Source organism: Daldinia childiae, assembly GCF_008694065.1.
Source record: "Daldinia childiae strain JS-1345 chromosome Unknown Scaffold3, whole genome shotgun sequence".
Classification (NCBI taxonomy): Eukaryota; Fungi; Ascomycota; class Sordariomycetes; order Xylariales; family Hypoxylaceae; genus Daldinia; species Daldinia childiae.
In genome coordinates, this window is record NW_022984644.1 from 659178 (window position 1) to 685661 (window position 26484).

At 45.0% G+C, this 26484-nt stretch overlaps 7 protein-coding genes across 8 annotated transcripts; 4 read left to right on the forward strand and 3 right to left on the reverse strand.

Moving 5' to 3' along the window:
- Positions 1-246: 246 nt before the first annotated feature.
- On the reverse strand, positions 247-1293 carry GL218_02927 (putative carbohydrate-binding module family 50 protein; the record flags this gene model as incomplete). 2 transcript variants are annotated; one of them, XM_033579467.1, is made up of 2 exons in its annotated part: positions 247-490; positions 631-725. In XM_033579467.1, the coding sequence occupies 2 exons, from the start codon at positions 723-725 to the stop codon at positions 247-249; spliced, it is 339 nt and encodes a 112-aa protein (XP_033436715.1). The 2 variants fall into 2 exon arrangements, with proteins under 2 accessions (XP_033436715.1, XP_033436714.1); XM_033579468.1 differs by having other exon boundaries at positions 247-1293.
- A 3846-nt stretch (positions 1294-5139) lies between these two features.
- GL218_02928 (BTB/POZ domain-containing protein 1) lies at positions 5140-10159 on the reverse strand (the record flags this gene model as incomplete). Its single annotated transcript, XM_033579469.1, has 4 exons — positions 5140-6676; positions 6859-6976; positions 7026-9454; positions 9513-10159. The coding sequence occupies 4 exons, from the start codon at positions 10157-10159 to the stop codon at positions 5140-5142; spliced, it is 4731 nt and encodes a 1576-aa protein (XP_033436707.1).
- Positions 10160-11991: 1832 nt separating this feature from the next.
- GL218_02929 (putative mitochondrial 2-oxodicarboxylate carrier) lies at positions 11992-13239 on the forward strand (the record flags this gene model as incomplete). Its single annotated transcript, XM_033579470.1, has 7 exons — positions 11992-12037; positions 12101-12123; positions 12189-12199; positions 12258-12287; positions 12342-12425; positions 12476-13151; positions 13216-13239. The coding sequence occupies 7 exons, from the start codon at positions 11992-11994 to the stop codon at positions 13237-13239; spliced, it is 894 nt and encodes a 297-aa protein (XP_033436706.1).
- Positions 13240-15460: 2221 nt separating this feature from the next.
- Positions 15461-17308, forward strand: GL218_02930 (uncharacterized protein; the record flags this gene model as incomplete). The annotated part of the gene is made up of 1 exon (XM_033579471.1): positions 15461-17308. The coding sequence occupies one exon, from the start codon at positions 15461-15463 to the stop codon at positions 17306-17308; it is 1848 nt and encodes a 615-aa protein (XP_033437506.1).
- Positions 17309-17926: 618 nt separating this feature from the next.
- On the reverse strand, positions 17927-19510 carry GL218_02931 (putative nadh-ubiquinone oxidoreductase kda subunit protein; the record flags this gene model as incomplete). Its single annotated transcript, XM_033579472.1, has 2 exons — positions 17927-19249; positions 19322-19510. 2 exons carry the CDS (start codon positions 19508-19510, stop codon positions 17927-17929), a joined length of 1512 nt encoding a protein of 503 aa, XP_033437507.1.
- Positions 19511-20199: 689 nt separating this feature from the next.
- Positions 20200-21252, forward strand: GL218_02932 (Rhamnolipids biosynthesis 3-oxoacyl-[acyl-carrier-protein] reductase; the record flags this gene model as incomplete). The annotated part of the gene is made up of 3 exons (XM_033579473.1): positions 20200-20293; positions 20365-20940; positions 21053-21252. 3 exons carry the CDS (start codon positions 20200-20202, stop codon positions 21250-21252), a joined length of 870 nt encoding a protein of 289 aa, XP_033437504.1.
- Positions 21253-25192: 3940 nt separating this feature from the next.
- Positions 25193-26258, forward strand: GL218_02933 (putative mitochondrial 2-oxoglutarate/malate carrier protein; the record flags this gene model as incomplete). The annotated part of the gene is made up of 2 exons (XM_033579474.1): positions 25193-26145; positions 26210-26258. 2 exons carry the CDS (start codon positions 25193-25195, stop codon positions 26256-26258), a joined length of 1002 nt encoding a protein of 333 aa, XP_033437505.1.
- Positions 26259-26484: the final 226 nt, after the last annotated feature.

Consider the following 26484-nt stretch of genomic DNA (forward strand, 5'->3'; position numbering starts at 1 on the left):
CAATATTCATTATGAATGGACTAAAGCTATTTCACAAAAAGGGGCTGTCAGGGGCCGAAAGAGGGGTTCTCATTAAATCATATCTAACATAAGAGATACCACCAACGATCAAATATTAATAGCAGTGAGTTTGCTGGCTGTCTAAAGAGTTTCATTATCATACTAGACCCATACTAAATTTTCTTAATTTGAAGTTTTCCAGTTCAGTTTTGGCATAATCCCCAATCCCCAATCCAGTCATGTCTCTTAGACGAAGCGCAAGTGTCCATCCGAGTTTCCGATGCGCTCGTCCAAATCAATCCGGCGCCGATGCCACTGTCCTCTAGTATCCACTAGTTCCGCCTCTAGGACCCGTCCGCCGTCGACGAGATGGATATCCCGAGCCGAAGCGCTAAAATTTCCGGTCGATCGGCCCGGCACTTGTAGGGTTTGTCCCGGGTAGATCATGTCAGGATTAGCGATGTTATTCTTCCTAGCGATATCCTCGAAGCTACAATTACACCGTCTAGCAATCTCTCTCAAGGTATCACCCTGCTGTACCGTTATGGTGCTGGAACCAGACCCTCCACTTGCCCAGCGGAAATGACCGTCGTCATTGCTAAGAATTTCGTTGAGGTTTAGGATGCTTACGTGGCTTCCTCCTTCTCGACGTGAGCAGTTTGCGCGAAGGTCGTAGTCTCCTTCGAGATGGATATCATGCGACGAGGCGGAAAAGTTACCGTCATGGTTTCCAATCGATCTGTCTCGGCTTGGAGAATGACTTCCTCCGTGATGACCATGGTGGTGAGAGTCGGAATAAGCAGGCGGCGGTGATGAAAGCTGGTGATGTAGCTTTTCTTCCTCCTTCTTATCCTTTCGATCATGAACGAAGTCCTCCAGCTTGTGACCAGCTATGGCACCACCTATAGCTCCGATGATTCCATGGCCCATTTTATGTCCACCATAAGCGCCGGCGGCAGCACCAGCAAGTCCTCCCATCAGACCGCGATCTCCGTCTTCTCCTGGGCCGGCATTTGGGGGACCGGAATGATAAGGCCCCTCATTCTGACGTTCGCCGTACTGATCTCTAGGACCGGAGCCATATGCATTGCCGTATTGAGGATTGCTGGGCTGTCCGTATCCTTGTTGCCCGTACTCTTGTTGTCCGTATCCTTGCTGACCATATCCTTGTTGTCCCTCCGGACCACCAGAGTAAGGAGGATGTTGAGAGTTGGGCTGGCCACCATAGTAGGAAGAAGCCTCACCTGGTTGGCGCCCATCTCCGTAACCTTGGTTGCCGTAACGCTGATCCATATTGATATGCGGTGATTCAGTCGATTTAGTTAGCTTTTGACGAAAATGGAAACGTTGTAAATCGGGTTGATATGGCAGATGTGAAGAAGTCCAAGGAAGAGAGATAGAGCATATTAATATATTAATATCATGTTATTGTTAGCAAACACCTATTGCTCTAATTTCTAGCTGATTCGGCTGTGCCACTTAGTCTGACGTGTGCATACACAGCCTCTAGTCGAAATGATTAAGTCTTTGTCCATACTTAGTCCCATGGAACCTGAATCATACTACACTCACCGCACAGGTCAATACACGTTGGTACACGTTGGTACAGGAAGATGATTTGACTTGCGGTGGATATAATACGGATACTCGGCACAAAGCTGTAATGCGAGTAGCCAGTCTTGTGGCTGTGCGGTCTTGGCATTTATTGGTAACTGGATGTTTGGAATACGAAACATACCTAGACTAAATGAAAATTGTGGCTAGAGAAAGCTCGAGACATCGATATTGATGCCTGATGTGCACTAGAGTCGTACTAGTCGCGTTACATCAAGTAGAAGCTCGTGAAAATGCCCCCTTTTCCGAACGGTAAACCCGTAGCGTTAACTTGATCAAATTCTCCAATATTTGACTGATCTATGTAATGGATGGGTCGCTAGATAGGCTATTACATCACGTATGTAATCCATACCAAAGTTAGACCCAATTCTAGGATACTTGGGAAGAAAAATATATTACCAGGTTACCTAACTGGAATACAACAAATACATATCATCGAGTCCCAGACCGTTGAATAGGCTAGTCTAGCGCAAGTTACATCTTATTAGTTCTATTGACCCATTAATGTTTCCATTCAATACTCTATTTTCAGGGACACTTTATAATAAATGTTCATTGGGTAGTTCGCTCAAAGCTTTAACACACCGCTATATATTTTAAAAGAAAAAAAAAGAGGGAACAAAGCCGTGTTAAAGGAAATGGATACCAATCCTCAAGAGGGTTATATATCAATACATTAGCTATTCTTATCCAGAGGTCCATCAAGGTAGGTAACCAGCATAATCGAAACTTACATATGCCGCCATCAGAAGTATCTTCATTAGTATTAATACAAATGATGATCTGACTGATATAGCCCAATCAATTTCGCTATCACATTGATTGATACACGGCGCATATTGCGCTGCATAATAGAACTTGCCAAAAGCAATTATTACCACTCGCCCACCCCATCGTTCACGGTCGTGGGCGAAGAGGGGCATAATTCATCCTTATAGGTAGCTTCCCGAGAGGGGCGTCTTCTCAATGACTCCGCTGCAATCGTCGTTCCTATGATCATACGACAATTGGTAGCTTTCCTAAACTTGGGTTTCACGACAGACGAAGCGTTCCGCAAAATAGCCCAAAATATACTATAATAAACATATGGTAGTAAAATCAATTATGTACTATGACATACGCATTGCCATAGTACAGCACGTTGCATAGGAGAGGGTGATATCCCAATATATGTCTGCCTCCTAATGTTGACAGACACTTAGGTACCTCTTAACCTAACTTAGACAGATAAGAAATATTTTGCTACTAAAACTTAGAGAATGAAGCATGGCTAAATATATCAGAAATTTGAACCTGAAAGATTACAATAAGTTGAAAAAAACTATATTATTTGCTTAGAGCAGATTGTAGAATGAGTTTAGTGTTCGTATCAAAGTAGCATAAGTCATATTCTTTATCGTCCTCGCCATACCAAGTCTTATCCCTATAGTGTTCAAATCCCGAAGCTTTATTGCTACAGCGACTTGATGCCATGATGAGAGAAATAACCTATAAATGACCTGCTATAAAGCTGATTCTAGGACAGCCATGTCTAGTATTATATTTCCGAGCCGTACATACTGCGAAAAAGAGATTCCTGAGATTCCTTGAGACTTTGACCGGAGACTGCAAAAGGAGGATCGTTTGCTGGTTCATGTTCCATAACGACCCAGTCTGCCCAGCAGACTTCGAAATTGACTACAAACGGGGTCCTAAGGGCTTCTTTATATTCCTCCGGGTACAGAAGCCTAGCTATCTCCACCGTGTATACGGCTATGCGCGGGCGGCATTTCTCTCCAGGCGTACGGTCGTTTACCCAACTTGTATAATGAGCATCGAACACCGCGTGGCTTTCTAGTAACCATCTTTCATAATCCACCATGAGTACTTCAACTTTCTGGTGGAAAGACAGGATTTCGCGGAATGCTTCCACCGTGAAAGACTCTGCCGGCATACGGAACCTGCTGGTGTTGAAGATCATTTTAGTGCTGCCGAAAAAGATAGTAGTGTCAATAGAACGCGTCCGACATTTTACTTGAATATCTATAGAGTTCCTTAGGGCTGGAACTGTACAGGCATACCGGACCAGGGCAGCTTGAAAAACAGCGGTGCCCATTTCGTTGACACCAACGCAGTAGAGGATTGTATCTCGGGCCCCTTGGAACACTGAAAGGAATGTCGATGATAGTAGAATCATCTTTTTAAGGCTCTTCCAGTGAAGACGGCACATAATGTCTTGAATCAACTCGATTGGGAGATTCTTGAAACAGCCTGCCGCTGATTCGTTCTTAACAAGCTTCGTGTGCTCCATTGCAATAAAAAGGTTCTCCTTGGGACTTGGGTTTGGTGATCGGTAAATGGATTAGGAAAGAATTTGGTTGATAAATGACACAATTAATGATTGATATCGAGTGCTGATAATTTATCGTAGAATTATAGATCGACAGGGTAGAAAATAAGAGCTTTAAATTGGAATGTTGAGTCTGAAAACCTCAAAGGTGTTTGGATAAAGATTGAATCGGGGATTGGAATGAAGGTAGGATGATTAAATAGAAACGAAAAACAACATCGTCACAATGCAATGCTTTATCACAACAATATCACAATCTTATTATTCATATTTGTTGCGAAACTCATGACATCTAGTCAAAGAGACAAAAAAATTAAGTTGTAGGCAGGCGCTGATAGTCTGCGAAATATTATCATAGAGTGAATGGCTTTTGAGCAAACAAAGTCGGAATTTCCTAATATCATCGAATTTTCTTTATCAGTCTAAAATTTTCACCACCTATTTTTACCTATACTGTGTGATAGCCATATAGTTTGATCACAGTACCCATGTCACATCCTATAAGAATCGTTACCAGTTATTCATTCTAAGTAAAAGCTCATTGTACATACAGTAACCAACAAAGAAATGTACCTAAAGTATAAGGTACTCCCAGTCATATACATGTGCCGAGATCTAAGTAGGTAATTATGACAACGTATTGGTAAAGGTTGCGTGTCTGTGGTATGCTAACTTTGAGGGCTCAAGGCGCCCTTTATATTAGACACTTCCTAGTAAACTTTTCCGAAGCAGCGTCTTTATCATCTCGATATAGCTAAATTACATTTCCCTATGGAGCGACGCGAATGACTATTGACTGGTAGAATATTAGTATAACCCCTGGATTCTGTATTTAGGGGTATAGCAATCCTGTAAGTACCCAATGTCTAAAAAAAAACAGGGCTTTACTCTTAGGGCATCATCAAATTGCTAAGTTGGTTTGTATAGATCTTTATTAGATTTGAGAAGCGTCTTCGATATCTGCTTTAAACAGCTTTTCGTAGAGAGTGGCCTCCGTGATGAGCAGAATTGCGTAAAGTATATACAGCCTAGTTGCATGATGGTACGATCATTAACTCTTCCCTTTATGTACAATGCTAACAAAAAGCAACTCATTTGCTCAAACCAACTTATGATATGCGTTACAACCTATTACCGAACTCCGTATATATACGTGGCCTCCTGACTCTGAGTTGATCCGATGCGTCAGTCTATCACGTCGCCTTTCCTCTATTTCCGCGTCCTCGCCCTCTAGAGCTGGAGCTGGGTCCTGCCTCTGTAGCTTTGGTAGTGGCATTATTACCGCCTCCACTATTATTAGGTCGATTACTGCTACCACCCTTTGACTTATTGCTACGATTGCTTCTTCGGCTGCTATTGTGCTCTTTCTTCTTTTCTTTACCTTCTTCGCGCGCAGCTCGCCTTGCTTCTTCTTCTTGCATCCGTCGGCTCTCCTGATCCCACCACTCTTGGAACGCCTGCTCTTGTTGAATCTCCTGGAGGCTACGCTTGGCGACTGCCTCGCGTACACTTTCCTGTTCACGCCGCTGTTCTCCAATGATATCAGCAAGGCCAAGACCCATCTCCTGCTCCGGTTTAGGTGCTCGCTTGATATAAGACTTCGAGTGCGGAGTGAGTTGCTGTGATTTGAATTGAGTAGCAGGCATGGCTACCTGTGTCGCACTGTTGGACCTTTGACCGGGAAACCTAGTATCCGGAGATGCTGTCCGCCGTGGTATGGACTTGCTAGACGATGTCTCTGCAGCAAGAAGTGGCTTTGGCCTCGGTGGGCCCGCCGACAAACCTGCCGAATGCTCCGGGACGTCTGTCGGGGGCGTCTTCGAGGCAAGCGGGATCTTTTGCCAGGGCGAGTCATTCTTTTCGCCAACCTTCGTCCACGGTGATGGTGATTGCTGAGATTGTGACTCTTGCCGTGTTGCTAACTCCGCTTGCTGTTGCAGTTGCCTTTTTCTCTCCTTTTGAGACATCTTTTGAGGGGTGATTTTGCTACTTGCCTCTCTTCTCTCAGCCGCTAATTCGGCAGACAACGCCGATTGGACTGGTCGAGACTCTGCTAACACCTCTCGCAGATCTAACCGTGAAGTTGGCAGTGATGATGGTCCCCATGGATTACCTCCCGACGGCACACGCCTTGTAGGACCGTTCTGTAACGTTGTAGGGGATAGGTTGGGCCTTGATGTCGAAACTTGTGTAGTGGAGTTTGGTGTGATGTGATCTTCAACAAATTTTCCTTTGGAATCCCTCCAAGGACCAGAAAGCGTTGATAACTGGTCCAATTCGGTTTGCTCACTGGGTTGCAACGGTTGGGGACTTGGAGAAACAGGAGTCGTGCTGCTAGGCGACCCCTCTTCGTCCATAGCAAAGATGAGGTCTGCATGAGAGTCTCTTGGTCGAAGCTCAGGCGTGAAAGGCTCGTTTCGAATTGCTTTCGACTTTCTCCTACTTCGGTCCGTTATTGGAGAAACACCGGTAGATTCGTCCAAGCTCCCAATACGAGACTTGAACGATGTTGATAGCTTTTTCTCGTCTTCTTTCTGTATGACCTTATACGCCATCTCTTTCACTCGTCTCTGCCTCTCTTCGTCAATATCTTGCGCTAGCTCAGGGTTGTGTTCGTGGAGGAGTAAATCAGCTCTCCCACTTCGCGCAAATGGACACCTGGCCAGTTGATTATCCCTGACGACCTCATCTAGCTCTAGGAGAAGATCCTCGTCGAGATCGTCAAGTAGACTGTCCATGTATTAGTATCACAATTCACCTTCGATATCGAATTTAATGATCTAGCTAATAACACAACCCAGCAGCCTATATACCGTAGGAGACAATCTCTATAACGAACGACGTCGTCGGGCATTAAAAGCAAAGACTTTGGGGAAATCTGATACACTGGTTTAATTGTTAGAGCTACTCACTGATTTTCAAGCATCGACTCCATCTGGAGGCAGATGTATTCCAATCCCTTATCCTTGAACTCAGTAACCGAACAGGGACTGATAGCATTTAGTAAATTCGAAATATTGCGAGTGTTAACTATTAAAATTAATATCTCCCTTGATGTAGTAAGAGAAGCAGAACGTACCAAAACGACCGATGACTTTCTGGCAGATTTGTGATAGACGATCGAGCATCAGTTCGTTAGCAATGCCCATAACCTCCATAACTAATTCGGAGAAGTCATCAAGATTCTCTGCGACAACATCGTCGAATAACTCTTCCCCAATATCGGCGTATAGATGCTGAAGTACGTAATGGAATGCCTCCGGGTCCATATGCTTCAGGTCGATTTTGATGTAGTCGTAATCTTTTTGTTCTGCACGGCGACTCTCTAGCCACATACCACGAGAACGACCTTTGAAAAGACCTTGGAACCACGGACACCTTTGGCAGAGCAGATCGCTATGGACAAGGATCTCATCGCCATCGAGTTCCAAAAGAGCATCACCATCTTCAAAAAAGGCTGCATCCTCGATAGCTTTCTTGAAGTCCTTATTCATAGAACGTGGCGGTGAGCTTTGGACCCTAACAGCAGCTTCCAAGTCGGTCATACCAAGTCCAGTAGCCAGTCTCATAAGTTCTGTGCGGATTTGGCGGTATCTATATGCTAAGGGTTTAGATTGCCGCGTAAAGTTCCAGGCAGGGATGACTCTGTCGCGATATAAATAAACGATGAGATTCATTAGTGTGATTATATCGACGCTGCCAGTAAGTTCTACAATCACAACATTATCCTGTTCACTGATAGTTAGGACATCTGAAAACTCGGAAATTCCGGTTTCCCTGAATTGTTGTAATCCGGCCCGAAGTAACGGACTTCTAGCTGACAAGAGCCAGGAGTGTACGGGAATTGCCAAATCTGGGAATGTAGCGGTACGAATGACCATGCCAAGACCATCGTGGTGGAAATGCCAATTCTTAAGATGTCTTTGAAGATCATCTTCAAGGTCAGTTGACGTCAACACCTCGTATGCCAGTGAGTCTACTCGACCTTTCAACACGTCTGGATCCTGAAATTTCCAAGTGTCCTTATTTGCTCGCGCTTTATAATTCAGAGCCCTAAATCCAGATAGAGGGAACAGGGGGGCAATGTCCTCCCACAATGTCGGGTCATCAATCTCAAGTTGCTCCCGTGTCACATCGCAATCCTTGCGGACCGCGGCGTATGCACCGAAAGCAGAGCTTCTAACCGCAACAATATCCGTAATATAGGGAACACGCTGGAATTTAAAGTCCTTGCGCTTGTTGGAGTCTGCTGTTGCAGGTGTTTTAGTGTCTTTCGCTTTTGTTCGCTTGATGCGATGCCAGACCGCCCCAGACTGTGTAGAGATTATAACAGAACTATTCTCTCCGACACTAACAGATCTAACGCCATCTTTTTTAGAGCTCCAAATGCATTGTGGTATTGTCACCGCGTCCTTGATCTTCGACGGATTAGTCGTGGACGCAGCGGACTGATTACCATCGTACTTGTGATTGACTACCATCGTAAAGAGGTCTCCATTGCCCGTAACCGCAGCTATGGTATCCCCGCCTGATGTGATTTGATGGATCTCGCGGCGGCCAGGGTCATAGCGGGAGGACATAGAGAGCTGCACTGAGCGTTGGAGTGGTGAACTCGTGAAAGGATCAAAAGTAGGGAACTTAATCATGTTATAGCCGTAACTCGTGAAGACACACACGGTATGGTCCTCGAAAAGACAAGATGTCGCTTTCTCAATAGCCGAGACCATGACGATTGAAGAGTGACTCGAGAGGAGGGTCGCGGCAACTTTCCTAGGGACCGTCTGAACCTCAAGAGACCTGGAATCCGCATCCATCAAGGCAAGTTGGCCAACATTTTTTCCCCAGCAGAACAAAGACGACCCCGTGTGTGCTACGGAATGAATAGCAGAAGCCGCTGCTCCAAGTATGATTTCCTTCTTCAATGGACCAAATACTTGTCGAGGCGTTGTACTTATTGGTTCCTCGTCAGGTTTCACCGGTGCAGGTAAAGGAACCCCAAGCTGCGAATACGTATTTGACCCCCAAGTCCAAAGTTCTCCCGTGTTGGTTACAGCCAATGAATGATTTTGGCCTAACGAAATCTGAACGACCTTCTTGTCGGACAAGCCGCCCTGAACAGGCATAAAACTGAACCTCGTATTCTCGTCACCAAGGCCAAGACGACCACCACGCCCAATGCCGCAGATGTACAAATTAGAGACGGGATCAGTCGTGAGGACAGCACTGTGTAGCTTAGAGAGCACTACATCCTGAATCATTAAAGGGCGATTCTGAATTAAAATTGGGATTTGAGACAAATCGCGAGATATTGAATCCTCTATGTTCGACTGGCGCTTCATTTCCTCGAGGTACTGGTCGTAGAAATGCTGAATTAAATGGTCAGGGCGTTTCAAATAGATGCGCTCTGGGAATTGCCGATCATCTTCATCGCCAAGGCCAAGGGAAAAATTATTATTGCTACCAAAGGTGAATACTTCTTCACCCAGAGCAGCAGATCTGGTATGATGCCTATAGGAGTTGTTAGCAAAACAGAACTTCAGACCTAATTAGCCCATATCCTTCCTACCTAGCATCTTCGCCTGCCGAACCCTCATCACTATCTGAGCCATCATCTTCCAGGCTCGCGCGCTCTTCTGAGACTTTCAAAGTTCGCAAAGCAATACTAGCGTTGTATACGTCAAAAGGACTATTTCCTTCATGGTCTTTCGTCTTGATTAATTGTCCCACCCTAGTAGTAGTAACCCCCCCAAGGGAACTTGTTATGTCTTTACGTTCCTTATCAAGTAGCAATCGCGCAATCGAAATATTTCCATTATATAGGGCTCTATGTAGGGCATTCCAACCGCTCTCGTAGTCCTGAATGTAGATATCGATCGCGGGATGATCAAGGAGGGCTTCGACAAAGGTGATGGCGTTCGAAGAAGTTGACGAAACGGCTCGAAGTAGAATAGTTAAACCCGAGTAGTCGCGACTATTAATATCACCCTTTCCAAGATTGCTACCGGCATTTTTAGGCGCAATTACAGAAACGCCAAAGCCGGACGCTTTGCGCGACTTGGTAGTACCTCGTGGAGAACTTCCGAATGCGCCTACACTACCTACTCCCAAACTAGAAGTCTTGGATGTATTCTGGGAATAACTGGCCGGAGCCAGTAGCCGACAGAATTTGTCGACGTCATTTTCCCAGTAGTATTTCCAAAGTAGATGACTCATGTGTATATTATAAGGTGTCGTTCAAAGCACTTCAAACTACACCTCGCTGTGAGTCTCGGGGGATCACGGCCTATTTAAAGGTGCGATTGGAAGTGCTTTGAATTGACAAAGTGTTGGAGGGAGTTATTCTGCCACGAATTATCACCCAGAGCTCGAGACTATAGCGACGTATGCGCAGATTCTAGCTTAAGGGGCCGATACGGGATACTACGAGGGGATGAATCGGAAATAGCGTTAGATTTCGACTTCGGGTTCGACTAGGCGAGATAAGATGTTGTGGAAATAGATATTGCGCTTTGGGCGTAGTAGATGAGTCGTATCGGTTCAATTGCACTTGTCAGTAGCCGCCAAGGGTATTCGATCGATAGCGTGTTGCTTCGTTAAGGGGTTGACTTAATGCAACGAATAGTACACTTTATAGAAGATTCGCCTACGGTAGTTGGTCCAAGATGATATATTATGAGAATGGCGTCTTGTTGAGTGTGTTATGTGTCATAAACGATCATAAGTGATGGAAGATGATAATCAAAGTGCATAGGATAGGCGAAGATAGGAAGGGACGGGGATGAATACGTAGCTTAGGTACATAAGGTACCTACCCTGCCTATCTACGGTTTGTGCGCAAACCCCGCGACGCTACCACTCTATACATAGAAAGCCGGGTCATCGGAGACCTTATTTTAGACCAATCATAACTCTAACCGACAGGGCATGGTAAATTCTCAGGGCATCAAGTCCTACTAATATACCTTGAATACCTAACAGGTAGGTACCAGGTAAGGTTACCCAAACCTAATGCTCAAACAAATGAGCCTAGAAGCTTTTTGAGCAATTGTGTAGTGTTTTAATCAAACTTTAGCCAATCCCTACTACACGCATACTTTTCTAAACATTTAACATAGGTATTCAAAGTCACTAGTAGGTAAAATCATATGCTCAAGTAAAAGTCTATAAACCAATTGCCAGCCAACTCCTGGTCATTGCTCACGCTTCTGCAAAGCCATTGGATGATGTGGAGTTCCACATGCATATTTCCCCCAACGAAATCCCCAGTGTAAGCTTTGGTCTTCACTATATTAGGCATATGAACGAACAAGCAATGGCAGCAAGTCTCAGCTAGACCATAGGGCTACGAATAGGAATCCATGCCGAGAAATCGACTTGGCATTACAGATACCTACTATCTAGGTATGTAAGCCTTATACCACCTGAAGTATTAGATCTCATATTTATATGTTCACTATAATTATTTGTTCTCGAACTTATTCAGTTTTGATGGTATGATAAGTGCAGAGACAACTGTAGGGTTAAATATTGCAAACAGAGACAGCTATTCAATAAATATCTAGGAAATGTGCAAAGGTTACAACTCTTCACAGTAGACAACTCACTAACTGAATAATTTATAACATGCTTTGAATTCGTTTTCTTGTTATAATTGCATGGCTTCGGGCGTTCAAGACAAAGGAATACTATTGATTAGGCATATTTAAGTATTAAAGTAACACTCAGGTACGTAATATTAATAGATAAAAAAGGATTACCTAAGTCCCTCTAGATTTAGGGTTATTCACAGTGGGGTTCACTGATAACGCCGATCCGGCGGGCATATGGCGTTCTGGGGTTAGTACGATTAGCGGGTTAGCGGGTTGTAAAGTATGCGCGCGCCGCCATCGCAAATAATAATTCGAAATTCGTTTTTCGTAAGATCAAATAACCGCCAGTACCCGAAGAATGTATGTATTATTTACCAAAGCATACCTCTTCTTCTACATTTAATCGAGTTGTAACCCAAATTGCTCACCCTGTCTCAGAGGTTAAATTCGCCCAAGATGTCTCAAGATAAACCACTTCCCTTTGTATACACCTTTGCCGCAGGTTTGTCGCATCCTAAGCCTTTCTACCGATGATCATTCTACATGAACTAACAACTTAACTTAGGTGCCATTGCCGGCATCTCGGAGGTAAGTGATGAACTTGAAGGTCCCGTCCATAAACAACAAGCTAACCTCACACTCTTTTCTTTCAGATTCTGACCATGTATATCATGCCATACCCCGCTTGAGTCTGTCGCGTGCGCATCGTTGACATAGACTAGGTACCCTCTGGATGTTGTGAAGACCCGAGTGTGAGCGACAGTAAGACCCTATAGTTGGCATGTCTAAGGCTTACCACAAAACAGGCAACTTCAAACCGGCAAGGGAACTAGCGCAGACTCATACAATGGTATGGTAGACTGCTTCCAGAAGATCGTTCGCAATGAAGGGTATGGTGACCACCCGAAACTTATAGTTCTCAGACTCATCCGAAGTGCAGATTTTCGAGGTTATACAGGGGCATCACAGCCCCCATTCTGATGGAAGCTCCCAAGCGCGCCACCAAGTTCGCCGCCAACGATGAATGGGGCAAGTTCTACCGCAAAGCCTTCGGTGCTGAGAAGATGAACCAATCGCTATCGATTTTAACGGGTGCCTCGGCCGGTGCCACCGAGTCTTTTGTCGTTGTACCTTTCGAATTGGTCAAGATCAGACTTCAAGACAAGGCTTCTGCGGGTAAATATACTGGCATGATCGATGTCGTCTCCAAGACTATCAAGAACGAGGGTGTTTTGGCCATGTACAATGGCCTTGAGAGTACTATGTGGCGCCACATACTATGGAATGCCGGATACTTCGGCTGTATCTTCCAGGTTAAAGAACTTCTACCCAAGTCCGAAAGCAAGAAGGGTGAGATCCTCAATGGCCTAATCTCCGGAGGAATTGGTGGTACTGTCGGTACGATAATCAACACTCCAATGGACGTCGTCAAGTCTCGTATCCAAAACAGCCCCAAGGTTGCCGGACAGACCCCGAAGTATAACTGGGCTTGGGGTGCTTGCGCTACTGTCATGAAGGAGGAGGGTTTTGGTGCCCTATACAAGGGTTTCCTACCCAAAGTTCTAAGACTCGGACCAGGAGGAGGTATCCTTCTAGTTGTTTTCACTAGCGTTATGGTAAGTCTCGTCGTGTTATTCCCTAATCAACTTGTTTTAATCGGTTACTAATACAAGTTAATAGGATTTCTTCCGTTCCATGAAATAAATATAGAACCCTGGAATAGTCTCGATGTTCTATTAGGAATAGCTAGGCATCGACACCTCCCTGTTTGATTAGCGACTTGTACGTTGACAGCTATACATGTGTCTATAGATAGCAGACAAGATACCTAGCACACGTCTTCCCCAGAATTTAGATCATGACCATCCTTTTCTACGTCATAAGCAGTTGACATATCCGCGCGAGTTTATGACTGCCCTTGCCTAAATAGCTTCTCAGCCACTGCTTTAAAGCCCAATTAAGAGGTAGAAGCTACCTACCTCGCAGGTACGCACGAGGCATATATGGAAGGCATTCAGATCACAGAAATGCAGTCCCCAACTTAATACAAACAATATTAGAGCTCGTTTTTCATATTCTCCTCGACTAGCAAACTTACATTGGCAATTACCTCTTGCTACATTATACTACACATGTTGCAGTTTCCTGCCTCCTCCTGTCCTCCCCCCCCGGTGGCCTACCTTCTAATCCATCTTGAACTTTACAATTCAAAGTTCGATCTCCATATTCTTTCTAGTTAGGTAATTAAATTGTTCTTCTTCAAGTTGACTTCTACCCTTTTTCTTTTCAACTCGGATAACCTTACCTTCCCGCAGATCTAGTTATCAGGTGCGTTCTTTCTATAATACATATTAAACAGCATCATTTATTCCATATACCCCCGTTTCTTCGTTTCTTACATCCACAATTAGCCTTTCAACCTAAGTATACATCTTTCGAATTTTCTTCCTCATAAACTTCGAATACTCCCTCATCCCATATACACACATAATTCACCTGCTTCTTCTCTTCTGCCAAGCCATATCCGTTGCCTTGACTCGATATCTAAGCGTCAAGTCTTTATTTCTCCGATCTTACATCTACATCGACCCTTGTGCCACTCATCTACTCGGAATTGAATACGTTCCTAACCCGGGCATTAGGTTATTTACACTATCTTCACATCTTCACAAGTGGTAAGAGGCAACATCTAGCCTAATCCAGCATCGTTCTTGACCAACTTGGCAAGTTACTCGCTTTGAACTTCCCTTTTCATCCTCTATTTCTATACACATACCTTCATCTTACGCATTTACCTCATCCCATCACCAAGCATACTTACCCAATTCTACGAGCCATAGCCAGCTACGTAACATCTTAAACACCCCCAAACCCCTTCCTTCCACACATCGGTGTTAATAGGTTCTTTCCCTTGAAAGTGCCAGTTCACCTATTCGCACGTTTGACACATCCAAGGCTACTCGTCTAATCGTTCTAATCCCAAAATCTATTGCTCATCATCTTCTTCATACAATAGTGACTTAAGTATTGAAACCCTTTACGTCCGTAAGATAATATTCCCCATCGTGATTCCTATTTCATACCTAAATTTTTCGTTGATCTCACCCAGCACCTCGTGAAATTCCAGCGTCTTCTCTCGTGATAATCGAACTGATGTGAAGGGCCTACTACTAACTATCAACTAGACCTAGGGTTCTTAGATTCTAGGAAGGTGAAGTATATTTACAAGTGTCCTTGCATTCCCGTGATACTTCATCCAACTCTACTGAAATATTGACCATTTTACTCCACATAACTCATATTCTTTCAAGTGACATACATCAATGTCTTCCGCACGAGGCGATAGCGCCGAGAACGATGACCATGAACGTGAATTGGAGGAAGAACTCGAAGATTCTATCAGTGAACGTGCGTCCTCAGATGCTACTGAAGAGCAAATGAGAGGTGACGATGGTAAGAGCTCGTCCCATTACTTGAAGGAGCGTGAAGCTAATTTTTATAGACGGTGATATATCGGTCGATTCAAGCATTCTTGATGACTTAAGTGAACTAGATTTTGACGAAATCCGTCATGGTCGTAACTATGATATACTAAAAGATGCATATAATCGTCAGCAGAGATGCATCGAAATGCTGGTCGATAATATCCGTGGAAAGAAAAGAGAAATCAGAAAGAAAAACCAGAAAATAAAAGCGCTGGAAGATCGTATTTCTGGGATTAGTGAGCCTCCTGTGGTGGGTACTTTCGTTTGATCTCTTCTTCATAAAGGGTCATACTCACACTCATATATAGCCATGGAGCCAGCTACTAAGAGCATACTTTGGGGGCGAAGGAGATTATAGCACGGTCTATAAGGAATGTTGCAAACAGGAAAATATGTCGCAGAAACTAAGCATATTCCATCCTGACTTCTCACTTCAGCAGATGACGATTTCAAGAGAAAGGCGCGCGCGGCTTCTAGCACTGGAACAAGCACATGACGGAAGCGATGTGGCTGAGCCGGAGACTCCTCCCATATCTTACTTCCCATTTCATGAACTTCCTTTAGAAATTCAGGTGAAGATATTTAGGCAACTATTTGTCAAGGGTACTCTTATCCACTGCCTCTCTCGATTGGATCCTTCAAACCCACCCGTTAGCTTCCCCGACGAGGATGTCGAAGGCGAAAGCCAACTACCAACCAGATTCCATTTTGGCAGGTCGCCGTGTCAAATTATTCTAGCTCACAAACCAAATGACGTACTCAAACCTTTACTAGTCTGCAGACGCTGGTACTTTATCGGCGTTCATGCTTTCTACGGAGCGAATACCTTTGCGTTTAGCTCGCTCGGTGAATGGCATCGATTTTGCAATGGTATCGGCCCTGCGCGTGTTCAACGGTTGGTGAACGTCGAACTAATGTGGCATGGAGCTTTGATGCCTAGACACGAGACTCGAATCTCGCAACGTACACTCGGTCTCAAGTGGTTCACCAAAACGAGGCGCCTTCGCACACTTGTTGTTCACATAGCAGAATGTGAAAAAAGTCGGACAAGACGGAAGTATGAGATACAGAAGAATCGTCAGCAAGTCGGCAACGGTAGAGGTCGACTTATCGAGGACCAATCCGATGGATATCAATCAGATGGGGACGAGTCTGACGGCAGCCAATCTGATGGGAGTCAAGATTCGGACAAAGAATTTGATCCTTTCGAAACTATGGTTCGTCGTACTCTTAGACACCCGAATTACCGGAAGTTTCGATCAATGCGGACAGTTCAAGGGATCGATTATCTCTACCAACTACGAGCTATGGATTGGATCCGCTTCAAAGAGAGTAACGGCCTTGATCACCGCCAATCGATTCGGGATTGGTCGTTTCTAAAAGACCTAAACACTGTTGTAACTTTGCCGAAGCAAGATGACCTTGCCCTCAAGAGCCACCTAGAGAATCTAACACCGCTAACGTGTTTAGAAGATTTTATCCCGTCAGAAGAAGATATGCTTATTGTTAAGACGTTTTACGACGAGACTCACATCTTAGGTCCGGTAGGTGGTTCCGAAACGACCGGATCAGACAACGGCGCATTTAGCGATACTGCTTCATGGGATGGCACCAGTATCAGCGACTCGGATGATAATGATGATTCTCAAGACAGGCATGCCCCTAATCTCCGAAACACCCCTAACTCTCCAGTTCCAAGAATCATAGATTTGGATTCTAATCCTAATAGCGATACTGAACCTGATAGCGACAATGACGATGATGACGCCGGTGGCTCTGGTGTACCGGACGTATCACAAAATGCCACCACTATCTCATTAGTTGGGGCTTCCCAACAGCACAATAACCAGATACAAGGCGACGAGAATAGGAATGAAGGAGACAGAATAAATATTGATGATGATGACCGCAGTTCCAGCGCCCTATTTGTCCCCTCCGGCTCAGGCTCGGGTAGTCCTCCACCCGACCCAATGGACATTGACGATCCTCCCGAGCAGGTAAATCATGAGGTGATAGACTTGACTGGAGACCAGACTGATGAAGAGTCACTTTTTGTTCGTTCCGAGCCAGATGATAAGTCCATAAAAGCAGAGCCCGACGATGTCGACTTTGATAACTTATATCCTCGTGAAGAAACCCCTCCGGGTAGCGACGACGAGTCTGATATCTACCCATATCCCGTCCTTAGAGGTGCTTCTAACGTCAATTCTTCATCCAGACAATCGAGCGAACGCGAAGCCAACTCCAATAACGAGGGACAAGCGGCAAAACGTCGTAGATTGGAGTGAGCAATACCAACATGGCGGATACTCCTTTGCATTTACCAATCATACCTGGCATGAGCCCCTTGGAAGTGAAGCAGTTACTTCGCTCTTAAGATAAGACATATTCGGACTCTTCTCTTTGCATCTTCATATTATCTACAATCTAAGCAACAATTATGAAGCTATGATTCAGACTTAATCCAGTTTCCCTATCTTCCTCTACTTTCTACCACAAATATTTTCTTCGCTTCAGTTTCCCGGTCCAAAATTCTATTAGGACGTTCAGGGCTATCGAATATTTTCCCATTCGGCTTTCCAGCTTCACCAGAATCAGACTAAGCAACTAGGCGCCTTACTGCCCAAGGTCAACAGCCATCTACAACCCATTTCTTGATATTTTCAAGATTATCCCAGCATAGTAGCCGGAACTTAGTCTTAAATCTACTTGAGTTTTCATGCTTCATCTCCACCTACCTACCTTTTATATCTAGTTTCAGATACTCATAATTCGCAGAACTTGCCTAGAAATCTACTGCATACATTCAGAGTAGTACGAGTACATATAATCGATGATTTCTCACAATGAATTTTGATTCTCTTAATAGTTTTCGTAGCCTGATAATATGGTATCTATTGAAGAACTTAATCGAACACAACCTTGCGCCCTTGAAATGCAATCTTTTGGCCTTCCTCCTTGGCCTTCTTAGCCGCGGCCCAACTTGGGTGTAAGAGGCCTGTATCATCTCTCTTAGGTATTGCTTTTGGTTTCGGGTTGTCCTCCACAAAGCTTCTCCCGCTAGCTTGTTCGCGGCCACCGTGAAGCTGCTGCTGGCGCTCGGGATGTATGTGCTTATTATCGAAGGGGTTCCGGATGCCCTTCTTCCAGGGCTTATTGGACCCCTCTTCGTCCCCTACAGCACCTCGTCTCATGTCCCACCCCTGGTCTCTGCCCGTCTTGCCTTCCTGCTGCTTCTGGACGTGCTTCGCTTTCTCCTTGTACTTCTTCTCCCATATGGCTTGACGCGCCCGTTGGCCCCGCCGGTTCTTGCGCGCGGGGGCGAGATCGAGGTCGGAGGCTTCTGATTCGGAGCCTGATATGTAGCCACCCATTAATGAAGGCAGGAATGCTGAGTTGCCAGGTATTATCGCAGCCGTCTTTGCGGCTTTAGCCCTTTTGGGAGGTGGGGATGCAGATGCAGAAATTTGGCTTTCTGCATCTTCCAGATCTTCTTCTTCCTCTTCTTGATCCGATTCGGACGATCCGACTGATGATATAGAAATGTCGTCGGCCGTCGCTTTTCGGAGCGATTTCGTTCTGCTGTCTGCAACGAGTTCATCGTCCCCACTTCCGTCGTCTCCTGATTCATCCTCGTCGCTAGATGAGCCTGCCACGAAGTCATCATACCGCGACCAGGCTCGTTCCTCGGCATCGCTGTCAGAGAAATTTTCGAATGGTTGGTCATCTTCAGCTTCATCGTCATCTTCGCTACCGAGTTCCTCCTTATCATCCTCGGCCTTATCCTGCTTCCTCTTTAAAAGCACTAGCCCTGGCCCGTTCTCTTCAGTATCGGACTTCTCTTCGTCTTCGTCTTCGTCGTCTTTTTCTTTATGCGTATTTTTAATCGCTGCCGACCTCGTAGTATCTCTACCACCATCCTGCTCCTCTTTATTTGAATCTTTCTTCTCCTTCTTACCCTTCCCTTTCTTCAATTTCTCCGGCATAGGTACCCTCAGCGCAATGCACGTACCCATGATAGCCTCCTCAATGACGTCGCGGATCTGCTTGCGATTGCAGAGCGCACTCGTCACATTATGTAGCGCAGCCTTCTCTTCATCGGACAGCCCCTCAGGCTTCGGAATAGGCTTGATGATATCAGCGGGTATCTTTGGGGACTCGGCCACACCCTTGACTTTGAGAAGCGACGAGCATAGGTGCGCGTGCGCGGCTTGTTGGAGATCGAGACTCTGATAATGAGTTATATGTCAATACAAGGTCGTTTCTAATAGCAAAAAATTGGGGTTTTTTTTCGTCCGTACCTTTAATACGGCAATCTCTCTCTCAAACCTCGCCGTCTTTTCCGGATCGCTCTGAGCTTCGCGAATGCGCTTGCTTAATCGTTGGCGCTCGAAACCTTTGGCGGTCTTCATGCCGCGCGCTAATTCCTTGTGCCATTGTGATAGCTTCTCTTCGAGGCTGGGCTCGTGATTTCGTTTCCGCTTTGGCATGTCGGGCGATATGTGGATATTGCGCTTGGTACAGAATGTTTGAGAAACTGAACCTCGAATTTTTTTCAAGATTTACTACCCGTTATGTAGATACCACGTTATATTCAGATTATCTTTCTAATGAGTTTTATATATATATCTTTATCGGGGCCTTAACTTTCGCACTAAAATTCCATCGTCATTATCTTGACGATGTCTTAGAAATCTTAGCTAGTTCATACCTCCTAATCACCAATTTTAGTCAGAATGTATAGATAAAGCTTATTACGCCATCTCAATGTAACATTCACAAGAGTCGGATTTTACCCTAAGTTTTAAAGGGCAGCTCCATAGGCATTTTAGCTCTGTAAGCATCTTACCATATACAACTATTCTAGTACTTAGGCATATCGCGACGCTGGGCTCCACTAAGAGGTGGAGAAGCTATAATCATCAATGAGATAGCGGGGCAATACCAGAAGAGGATGGCTTTTTAAAGTATAGCTTTGTCTACCTAAGGTTATTGTCTTGCATATAGTCAAGTCCGGTTGGAGTAATTGTTTCTGTATATAACCCCTAAGACATCAAGCCGTATGAGTCAAGTGTGCATTCCGCAACTAGAAAGCCCATCTACAGAATATAAAGATTAAATATTCTTCACCTTAAACCACTACCTACATTCTTGACAGTATATCTTAGAATCGATAGAAATGACAACTTCACAGTCAACTCCTGCTGCACTTAGCGCAGAAAGCTTGTTCAATGCTAAGGGTATCGTCGCGGTTGTTACAGGTGGTGGTACAGGTAGGTGACAAGACCTAGATTAAGATTATATTAGTTACCTACATATGAGCCTTTTACTAACAAACCTACAGGAATTGGGCTTATGATAACTAAAGCTCTGGCCACTAATGGCGCATCTAAAGTATACATCATAGGACGACGTCTGCAAGTCCTGCAGCAAGCCGCAGAACAGATCGGCACCGGTAATGTAATTCCGGTTACCTGCGATGTGACGTCTAAAGAGTCTTTGCAGTCGGCGGCAACTCAAATCCAGCAGGACTCCGGATTTATTAACCTGCTAGTCTGCAACTCGGGCATCGGTGGGCCGTATGGGAACCGGCCCAGGCCCGAGACCACCTTGGATGAGTTCATCGAGGCCAATTTGACCATACCCATCCAGGATTACACTAATACATTCGCCGTCAACACTAGCGCTGTGTGGTATACTACCATATCATTTCTGAAGCTCTTGGACGCCGGTAACCTAAAGGGTAACGTGGAGCAGAAGAGTCAGGTTATCGCCATAAGCAGCATCGGCGGCCTCAACAAGATAAACACGGGAGGCTTCGCTTATGGACAGAGCAAAGCCGCCTGCATACACCTTATTAAGCAGTTAAGTGTGGCACTACCACAGTGGAATATCAGAGCCAACGTCATATGCCCTGGCCGTAAGTGATTCAAGCTATTCAACCTCGGCTTTTCCTCCCTACAGAGGACAAACAAGTTCCGAGATGAAGAAAAGTAGAATAGGTCGCTTTTATCATTCTAACCGGTACATAGTCTACCCGAGCGAGATGTCGGCCCCTATTATAGAAAAAGGAGGAATCGGAAAAGATATGGTGCCTCTCGAGCGTGCCGGAGATGAGAAGGATATGGCGGGCGCTGTCCTCTATCTCGCCTCCAGGGCTGGTGCCTACTGCAATGGCACCGTACTTGTGACTGATGGAGGAAGGTTGACTACGTTCCCCTCGACCTTCTAGGCCTAAGCGAAAATCGCAGCCGAGAATGATAGCCAAGTATCATAAGCAGGGGCTTGTTTACCGCATAGTCAAGCCCCACGCCTTACTGGCTATCAAGCACATTCTCATCAGGGTCATGCTAAATTAGCTGAAGGGAAAACACATGTGTGCCGCCCCTTTTTGAACGGTGTGGAGGTAGATATTAGATAGGGGCGGAAAGTCCCGGTAATTGTCGTCGCGTTGGCCCGGTCATCCGAGCCGAAGACCGGGTTTTTATAAAACAATACCCGAGGTCAGTCACCTCAGGCTAGTTATCGACAATAGGTAACCAACCAATTGCAGCCTTTCAAAGAATATGGAATCATCGGTAGTCTATTGCTTGGCCCCGTGAGCTCTCTTCCTGCCTGGTTCACTGAAGCCGGTTCACATATCACAGTAGATGAATAAGATTTATGTCAGGACCGCTGTTAACACGATCCCTGTGATGAAGGTCGTAACGCAACAGTATATTAATGAAAGTGGCTAGGAATAGCTGTCGACGTACCTAAGTAGGTAGTTATCCATCATAATAGCAACTGTTTAGAAATCCTTAATAATCCAATATAAAAGATAGGCGGAGTGTGTCTAAGCAAATGAGTTGATGATGGATCTATCCCAGCGGTTATTTATCACTACGGGGCATTATTAGACCCTATCGGATAATTCAAGGACGTGCTACCGGTACGGTAGGATAGACGGGAAGAACCCTGACTTCTTTGACCTCGCGGCTTTGGGCCAATAATAGATATCCCATATAGAGAAATAGGCGACGTTATGGTCAGTATTGTTTTAGCGAAACGCGTGCGGACGGCCATAAAAGAATTCCCTAGGTACCTAATATATTAGGTGCTTTTCACCTGACCGTCGGTTGTCTAAGTGCTTGTATTCTCTGGGTACGGTTGATTGATATCCGTGTAATATATTATATACCATTGTAGAACACGTTGACTTCGATTCCTTTCTAATAAAAATAATACTAGGCAAGCCATTTTCTCATAGCCGGGTTAAGCACCCGTATTTAGGTAGCTGCCGGCTACATTCGTGAGACACCAAACAAGGCAAGCCAGGTAGCTACCTCTATATTGGAGATACCTACGGATGAAACCATGGAGCAATTGGAGCCGAGACTGTTATTCCGTCCCGTGATCGCATATGTACCTATTAGACTTACACATGTCCTTTGCTATGAGAGGAGCTCACATAAGCTTGGCTTCCAGCGGGAGTAACGATGCGAAACGAAGTTGGAGTTCTAGATTGGAGGACGAAGATGCAGCTGTCCTTTTTAGGAGAAGACCTGCCCTGTCCTTGCTTGCATGTTTGTACCTATCAGATTTTACTAATTTTTAAGGCGATGGAAACCCCAGCAACTTGACGTCACTTGTGTAATGTCTTTATCATAGCTATTCCCTTCCGGTATTCCACTAAAATACATATTTCTCTTCGGATAACCACTTTTAATAATTTGCAGACTTAAATTAACTTGTTAATACTAATTTTCTTCAGCTTATACAACATTTCCTAATTGTTTTAAAGGATATTAAAGGTATTAAAAGCTTGTTAAATTTCAAGTAAAATATTAGCACGTGCTTATCGATAGATAGCTGTCTACGTGGACCCACACGCTAAAATACCTAGCACTTGGTACGGTGCATGTGCATAGGGACTTTACCCCGCAATCCGCCAACTCTCGGGACAAGGGACGAGGATATCACGGCACTCGAGAAGGACAAAGGTTCAGATGTCAGAATCGAGAAAGGATGACGATTTTTACTTTCATACCTCTAGGTAGTTCGTGACCTCTCTAAAGATTTATTGAACCCTACAAGCACTTAGAGTCAAGATTGAACTTTGTCCAACCACCCAAGACCTTTTTATCTTTTTCCACACGGACTTCCGCAACTTTGACATCAGTCCCAGCCTACAAGAATTCCGGTTGAATGGGAACGATATAGCGTAGATCTCAACCATGCAATGCCGAGATCCATACAAAGTCCAAGCTTACGTATGTAGGGTACCACTTTTGACGTTTACCTAAGAGGTAGAGTACCTAATTATAGGCCTTGATTAGGTATGGACCAACGACGAGAATACTTCGTAAGAATGACATTGCTTCTACCGTTGCTTGTAGCTTATATTACAATAAAAGGAGTATCCATGAACTCCCGAATGGCTCCAGGTATTTATTGCGTCGACCTAGCCGGAATATAGTATTCGTAAAGTGAGAGGTTTGTATTTATTTAAATAAATAATCTACCCGATGCCGCGTCAGGTAGGAAAATCCGTAATGTACCATGTAAATGGTATATAAGATACATAGGTGATAGGTTAAGTGATAGGTAAAGAGAAGAGTACTTGATATCAGAAGCACCAGAACTACAACTGTAACGGGAACGGGAACAATTGTACAGCATGACCTTGTTCCCAATTTGATGTTGGCATGATGAATTGTATGCGTCAACTCCGCATTCTTTCCCCCTCGGTAGTGCCCCTAACCACCATAAAACTATACGCGGTAGGTATAGAGGGGATTTGATCATAGTCACCAATAAGGACTCGAGATAATCGATTCGCACTCGACTCGGAATTCTTTTTGTTGTTCCTTTCTCTTTTTACATAAGTTTAAAAGCTCTAGTCCCACTTCTCTTCCCCTTTCCTTCCTTCATCTTACATAGTAGAGTTTACACTTGCATGTATACTAGAGGAAGTTCACACCCCCTCAGACCCCCTAAAATATTCTTCCTAGTAGCGACGACCATACCCGAGGTCACCCTCCTTAATAAATATTCATTCAAGGACTGGCTTCCTTTTTATACCAAGTACACTAACACAAGGCACTACATGTACCTACCTTACATATAACCTGCACATGTGCCTCTCCAACTCTTAAGCTTTTCTTTTTCTTCTCCAAACCTTCGGAAGCCAAGCCCTCCTCTATCTAATTAATACTTTATATCATCAGCTCTTTGCATTACTTAAATCCTTGTTCCTAGCTACACACGCTTTTGCTCGTGTATTTTACCTAGCTTTGTAAACTTGGTGGTTGTTATTCTGTTGATTCTCCCCACCAAATCCGATAGCTACCCTTCGATTTCGCGACGGAATATTCCTTCTGCTGACATCATCTGGCTACATACACACCGGCGTCCAATCCCCGTATCGACATACAGCTCTCTCTCGCCTGTTGAGCTCAACCTATGATCCCGCCGGTCTCGGTGGCTTTTTCAATTTCCTCAATCTAGGGCTGATAGTTACAATTCAGCTTTCTAGTTGGGGTGGAATAGAAACCCATCTCCGGGTCATCTATTAATTTTCTACTAAGACATTGTTGCACAAGTTGGTGCCCCCCTCCCCCCATTTCGTTCGTTCGTTTGTTTGTCCCATTATGGAACGCCATCCTCAACCGTTTACCTACTATCCGCTATTATCAACTTAATACCCTATTGGCGCAACCTCGCAGATATGGCCTTGGATAACAGAACGGTATCCGAGATGAAACTACAACGTCTTTGGCCGCTGCCCGGGGTCTAATAAGTACACACACCCCCACTTCCTATCTTTCCCGACCGGTCCACATCTGTATCTATCACAACAGATACCCGCTAAATGGGGCCGAATTACAACATCGGCTATTAGCTGTACACCTCGGTCATGACTATGGCTATGCTTTCAAGCGGATGTTGAGCGCCTCGTCCAATGGCGCTTCTCCGGACCTTCTCAGGAGTTCCCTACGTAGTCCGGCGTTTCTTATAAGCTTAAAGCCGTCTCACCAAAAATGACATTTACGGACACGCTGCTAACTGTGTGCTGTTAATACTAGCTTTCTACTCTTTCTATAGTCATTCCCAGAGCTTAAACGGGTCTTGGCCTTGAATCAGTATACGATTTCTTCGCCTCCTTGCTATCTTGCTTCACTATTGGAATTATGAGCTCCAACACCTTTAAGCAAGCCGCGGAAGCAGCACGAACCAAGACGTCCGCTATGGGCAAGCAGGGCTCAGAGGCAGTTTCTGCCGTAGGAAATGATTTCCTACACACGCCCATTATGCGGGCAGCCCTTCCCTTCCTTAACGGCGGCATCTCTGGCATGGTTGCGACCACTGTCATCCAACCTGTAGACATGATCAAGGTCAGATTGCAACTCGCAGGCGAAGGCATTGCTACCGGCCCCAAACCTACTCCGTTATCCGTCACACGAGATATCCTTGCGCAAGGCAAGGCTCTTGACTTATACACCGGTCTCTCAGCGGGTCTTCTCCGCCAGGCGGTATATACTACAGCGAGATTGGGCTTCTTCGACACATTTCTGAAAAACCTATCAACACGTGCCAAGGAGAAGGGTAGACAGGTTAGCTTTGTTGAGCGAGCGAGTGCTGGACTTGCAGCCGGTGGGATAGCAGCCTTTATCGGGAACCCTGCAGATCTAGCTCTCATTCGGATGCAATCAGATGGTCTCAAACCTATCGCTGAGCGCAAGAACTACAAATCTGTTATCGATGCATTATCGACGATCGTCAAATCTGAAGGCGTTACTGCGTTATGGGCCGGTGCGACACCAACAGTAGTACGAGCTATGTCGCTTAACTTGGGTCAACTGGCATTCTTTTCGGAAGCTAAAGCACAACTTAAGACGCGTACCCAATGGTCTCCTCAATCGCAAACCCTAACAGCTAGCGCTATTGCTGGATTTTTCGCTTCCTTCCTCAGTTTACCCTTTGACTTCGTGAAGACGAGATTGCAAAAGCAGCAACGCGGTCCTGATGGCAGACTTCCGTACAAGAGTATGACAGACTGCTTCGTCCAAGTCGCTAGACAGGAAGGTCTCACGCGCTTCTACCGTGGATTCGGTACCTACTACGTGCGTATTGCGCCGCACGCGTAAGTTCATCCCGCCCGAAATTCGGAACTGGTCGGAATAATGTTTGCTAACGTCACATTATAGCATGGTGACCTTAATTGTTGTGGATTATCTTGGTTGGTTGACGAAATAATTTGTCAGCCCCGGCTGTTGATTACCCATCTTTTGTTATCTTTTAGTTCGCTTAACTGTCTATGTAGAAAGCGACCGGGGCGTCTAGCGGTTATCATGGGAAGCATTGCCAACGTCATTTACGGGGGATTAAGGAAAATACCATTCGTATATATTATCGCTTTCATATATTTTGTACTTTGCAGAATGCAACTAAATGACTTTTTTTGTACAAGGGGACAAGAACT